Source organism: Orcinus orca, chromosome 2 (genome assembly GCF_937001465.1).
Source record: "Orcinus orca chromosome 2, mOrcOrc1.1, whole genome shotgun sequence".
NCBI classification, from domain to species: domain Eukaryota; kingdom Metazoa; phylum Chordata; class Mammalia; order Artiodactyla; family Delphinidae; genus Orcinus; species Orcinus orca.
The window spans coordinates 107,518,918-107,524,917 of NC_064560.1; the positions used below are offsets into that span (position 1 = coordinate 107,518,918).

The window sequence follows — 6,000 nt, forward strand, 5'->3', positions numbered from 1 at the left end:
AAAGAGAATTCAAGAAACAAGCTCAGTGGAGTGAGAGAGAGTCACAGAATGATGGGGGTACAGGCAACACAGGGGAAACTGCTCTTGAGATCATAAACCTTTAATACAATTTCCTTGAGAGGTGAAAAGTGCTTGTGCCCCATGATGTTCCCTTGATGCTTCAACAGACCTCTGCACATATGGAAAGTCCAAACAACCACTAGCACATGTGTACGTGTTCCCTCTAGACCTGCATGCCTGGTAATTACTTCCAAGGGTACACCTTTGGTTACCTGCTCCAACGTCTACCCTCTACCTCCCCACCCCAGATAAACACAGCCCATTAAACTCTTAAGTGTACAGAGAGCAGTATGTGAGGGGCTGGGTGGTTAGAGTTCTCTAAGTGAGACCACTCCTGAATAACATAGTTGCACAGGAGACAGAGCTGCCTCAGGACCCTGGGTTGATTCTGATTCTGCAGAAGTGATACCCCATTTGAGGGTGCTTTGAAGTTTTGCCAATTCTGAGAGTGATCTGAACCTCTCTGACGAGTGTGAGGCCAAGCTGAGACGAGGGATCCGTCAATCCCCAGTTCACCCAGGGCTGATCTGAGGCACCCCTTTTGTCGTGGTGGGGAGAGGGGGTTCTTGCCACACTACCACACCAGGTTGTTCTTGATGAGGTGAGGAGGAGAGACTATCAGTGATATTTTCCGACAAATGACTGCACAGGATACCAGAGGAGAAAATTTCTTTGAACCTGATTAAACTCACCATCTCACTTTGACTAGAGAAGGAATGAACGTCTTCTAGAATTTAGAGTAGGGGACAAAACTCAAGAACCACAGAGGTGGCAGATAAATAAATGTTTGAAGGAGTTTGGGTAGGTCTACATGATACTGCAGAGCCATGTGGGAATGTGGGTCCCATTTTACCTTTTTTATTTTTCTAGAAATTTAGACTTTAATATGACAAGCCCAGGTGTTAAGATAATTGACTTCAAATCTGAATTTTCATAAGACACTCTGTGGACCAAACATAACATATTTAATGCAGGTTGCTGGTTTATATTAGAATTATAGATATAATTTTTTTTCAACCAAGAGCAAACTGTTCTATGGAAAGCACAGTATTTTTAATACCAATCGTATATTAAAACTAACATGAGCTTTGTTTTTTTTTATCTTCTTCTACAGGTGAAAGAGACATAAGGATTGACGATATGCAAAAACTAAAAGTGGTAGAAAACTTTATTTATGAGAGCATGCGGTACCAGCCTGTCGTGGACCTGGTCATGCGCAAAGCCTTAGAGGATGATGTCATCGATGGCTACCCAGTGAAAAAGGGGACTAACATTATCCTGAATATTGGAAGAATGCATAGACTTGAGTTTTTCCCCAAGCCCAATGAATTTACTCTTGAAAACTTTGCCAGGAATGTAAGAGCCCTTCCTTAAAACTGTGTGTGCCACTCTTGAAAATGTCACCTCTTAAGTGCTCTCTGTTTCTGTGTTTTCACTGCATATATTTCATTCTATTTACTCATTCTCTTCACACCTCACCAGGAAAACACATTTCCCCTAGCTTGGAACACGACCACCATGTCTGTCCTCAAGGCAAGGAGGCTGGCTCTCCAGCTCTCAGAAATGTCTTCATGGAGGCCACACAATAGGTCAAAAGATGAATAATTCAGGCCCTTAATTTGCTTAAAATGAGGCAAATTTTCTTTAACCAACCCATTTAAACTTAACTTTTCCATTTAAACTTATCACCTTGTCACCATGTAGATTCAGCCGTAGCATCATCTAAGTCAAGGAAATCCACTCCTGCTTCAGATGGAAATCAAGTGAGAAGAAAAGATTTGGTTTTGGCAGTGGGCCTTTGGTTTCTCAAATGGCCCCACAAGCACTAGGCCTCATTCTATATAAGACTTTGTAATTACAAGAGCCTCAGCTTCTTCTTTTTCTGTAACTGAGGTGTACTGGAGATTCTGCCTCCATTATGTCAATTCTAGGCAATGACTTTTTTAACCTGAATTATCCTGATAGTTCCCTCTGTGTCCCCTTTTTCCATTTGCATATGGAAATATGATCTTAGTAAAACCAGCTGTCTAATTCATTCCATTTCTAGATAAGCAACCCACGCCATGTTGGCAATTGGTCAAAAATAACTTACTGAGCGTGTATTAAGTGCCAGGCACTATGTGAGTCCAAATGGGGACAAGATAGGCAGAGGTGTCCCATTAAATATTTGTATAACTAAATATATTTAGATCCTTGGCACCAATAGACAGGGAATCCACACCTTTGCCTAAATTTGTCCTTGTCATCATGTTATATGCCCTGGCACAAAAACAATCTTTGCCTCAATGATTGGCAGAACAGTAGTAAAGCCATGGTCTTCCCACAGAGCTAGCTGAGTATTTACATGAAAAGCAAAACAGGGGATTGTTTGAAGTTGTGTCCGTATCACAAAGGGTGAATCAAACTGGAGGGAGAAAGAGGCTTATCTGAGTTACAGTCATTCCTCTCCGTGAAGGAGCAGTATGGCCAAGTCGCCGAAACCGAGCATTCTGACTCACAGTGTTTTCAGGGTGAATCAAACAGATATGCATGACTCTAGCCTTTACTTCTCGGGCTAATTGTCTGATCATTTTCCTAGGTTCCTTACAGGTACTTTCAGCCATTTGGCTTTGGGCCCCGGGCCTGTGCGGGAAAATACATTGCCATGGTGATGATGAAGGTCACCCTGGTCACACTTCTGAGAAGCTTCCATGTGCAGACATTGCAAGGTCGATGTATTGAAAAGATGCAGAAGAAAAATGACTTATCCTTGCACCCAGATGAGACCAGCGACCTGCTAGGAATGATTTTCATCCCAAGAAATTCAGACAAGTGCCTCGACCACTAAAAAAGTTTGGTCAGTCCCTGCCCTGGAGCACTTCTCAACAGTATTCCACATGGAAAACACCCACCTTTGCCAGGTAGTCCTCCTCCCATGAACAACTGTGGCCTCTGGCCTTTTATACACTTACCTCCTGTGGGGTGTCAGCGGGAGCCGGGAGATGCCGGTCATCTGAGCGCATCCAAACCAGAAACCAGACTGCAGGAGAAAATACAGAGGCCAAGATTTGTGCAGGAAACTGCAGCCCTAAAGGCCCATTCCACAAAACATGCTTTGGGAAAGACAAGCCATCAGCAAGACTCACGCCCGACTCCTCACTGTCCTGCACTGAGATGGGAGCTTTGTAATGACTGGGGCAGAAGCACTCAAGTCAATTACAAAGGCCAGGCCAACACTGGTTACCTAGGGCTAAACACACCCACTAGTGTGAATAAAGGGCTTTTGATTTTGTTTTCGGTGGGTTGGGGACCGCAATATTCACACCTTTGGAGAAATGCTTACAAATTCAGCATGTGACTTTTCCTATGAATTATATTCAATTAACTCTTGTTTATCCACATGTGATTTGTCTGTGGCAAAAGTTAAATTGAAGACTACCCTTTCCCAATCTCTCAATTTATTCCTCAGCCACTTACCTCTGATACAATAGGTGTAGATTCAGGTAATACAAAGTAACTTATTAATAGCCTGAGTAAAATATATAATTAGTACCATTTATCTGCTGTAGGAAAAAAAATTCACACAGTGCATTTCAAATTAAAATAAAATTCCTTTTTTCATGTTTGCATTGTTGCTTAGCTCCAGGAGTACAGTAACTAAGAAATAACTTCAGGTAACAGCATCTATTAATTCTTACCACAGCTTCAGTGATTTGGCGGAGGGAAGTCTCTGAATCTATATCTAATTCTACAACCCAGTGAGTTCAAACTTCTAAGGAGTGCTCCTCATATACCATAATCCTCCTCCCTCAACATTTCTCCCCCTCTCTTTCTTTCCATGACCCCAAAAGCCAAAAGCAACAGATCAGTAGAGAACATGGCTAGGGTAGAACCCCTGCAATCACATTTTATCCTACCTCAGATTTAACAGTTACCTTAGAGATTTAACATTTATCTAGTTTATTGGATCACTATATAGCCTTGGAAAAATGCACACCTTGGAATTTTCTGTCCAGGGCGAATCAAGTAGATGAGTGAAATTTCCAAATACTACTTTCCTTGTGTTATACTGATATCATTATTAAGAGTGTATCTGCTGAATGCCACTTAAAAACGAAAAAAACTAAACTCATTTAAAAACATGTAAATGTTTTTCATTGAGTCAACCTGAATATTCTTCTTATCCTGCTGCTTTGCAATAGGGCAACAGCTGAGTATAAAATGAGTGCAAACTCCTGAGAGTGGGAGGTCTTTTCTTTCTTTTGGAATCCACGCCCGTCCCCCATTCTTTCTCCCCATATTTACTTTCAAGATCAACACTGAATTGACACTCTGGCTCAGAGATACTCTAACTGACCCAGAAACTAAGTAAAGGGGAAGCAGGTATCCTAAGAATTCAAGGATGGGCATTAGTAAAGAAGCAAATATTTGAAATTGGAATTATCTGGATCATCTATATGATGTAAACATATGTGAAAATACATCTGTGTATCTGGATATGTCTGTAGTCAGGTCTAGATGAGTATCCAATCAATTCAGATCCCTGAAAGAAAAGCAAGGATTTTAGACTTAGTGTGTCTTCGTTAATTCACCTGGTGATTATTAACAAACAGTTTACTTTGTCCTTGGCTGGAGCTGCACAGTAGAGAAAAACAGACTTTGGACCAGTGTACTCCATCCATCTAATTCCCTTGAACATCTACTGTATTTAATGTGCATATATTTAGCCAAGGCCACAGTCTGTCTATACAGTCAAAGTGAATTGGAAGGTGGATATAGTTGTATATAGATAAATGCAGATACAAAAATATGCTAGGGGAAAACAGGGGTGGGGGGGGAAGGGGAGAGGGAAAGTACTAGTTTGCATGATCTAAGCAAACTCTCCCAGAAACAAATTATCTGGGCAATTGTTCAACTTGTCACTCTGTCCTGTATTGACAAACCTCATATGTTTGTACAGGCTTAAGGAATTTGGAATATCATTGACTTTTCAATGGGCTGATGAACATATATTTGAAAATTCTGTTTTCTCTTCAAAATTTTGCCTCATTGTTAAATATTTAATTGTCACTCTGAATGTGCTGTGTATTCTGTTTTCACCAGCTCTCAAAGAACTAGGATGTATAAATTATTAGTGAAATGAATGCATATGAGGGCTCTATCATTTTCAAATTGTGAGAACAACTGTAGTCTCCTGCCTTTGGATGTTCTAGAAACCCCCTTCTGCCTTCATTGACATCTTACTCCTCCCTCCCACAAGTGGAAAATCATCTCATTCAGAAAGATCCCACATAATGGGAAATGCCAGTTGGAAGTTGTCACTTTTTATTTCTAAGCAGCACCCCTCACCATTCATGGTGCTAATATTCCATAGAAGTGTGGGGCATTGACCCACTGGAAAGAATGTTAGCTGGGCCCTCCTCAATCTCCTGTATTAGTTGGTCTCTGGGACTGAGTCTCTCACCGGTATTTGCAAAAAGACTTGCTAAATTAAACTTTGTCAAAGTAAGGAGTTGAATGTAATTTGCAGTACTTTCAGTTGGACTTAGCTCAAAAAGCAAAGTCAAGAGCTGAACCCTCCATGGCTCAAGGCAAACAAGATATCACTCATTCCCTTACTGCAGCTTTTAGCAGGTTTTGGCTTACATTTAGGGAGTCACTGCCATACCCTGTTTCCACCAGGTCAACAGACAAAAGGAGTACATTTAGATAAGGCAACCTGGTCATCAAGCCCTGCCCATTAGGTATACCTGCCTCTTTCTCTTCCACCAAGAAAGCATTTCAAAGTACAAGTCAAAATTATTATAAGAATATAAGTATAAGAATTACTGCAAAAATAACCTTAAATCTACTCTAATTATAAGCCAAAGCAAATGTTTCACAACCTAGTATTTTAATTTATTAATAAAACATTTCTTGTAACAAAGTTCTTAAGTTATGAGACATGGAAGTTCAGCCTGT

At 40.8% G+C, this 6,000-nt stretch overlaps 1 protein-coding gene across 1 annotated transcript in view; it reads left to right on the forward strand.

Annotated features, from left to right (window-relative positions):
• Positions 1-3,663, forward strand: part of LOC101283540 (aromatase) — a 50,174-nt gene extending 46,511 nt beyond the window's left edge. Inside the window, exons 9-10 of the mRNA XM_012537273.3 lie at positions 1,175-1,416; positions 2,639-3,663. Coding sequence (XP_012392727.1) covers positions 1,175-1,416; positions 2,639-2,887 — 491 coding nt within the window. The 3' untranslated portion in view covers positions 2,888-3,663. The remainder of the gene's footprint in view (positions 1-1,174; positions 1,417-2,638) is intronic.
• The last annotated feature ends 2,337 nt before the right edge of the window (positions 3,664-6,000 follow it).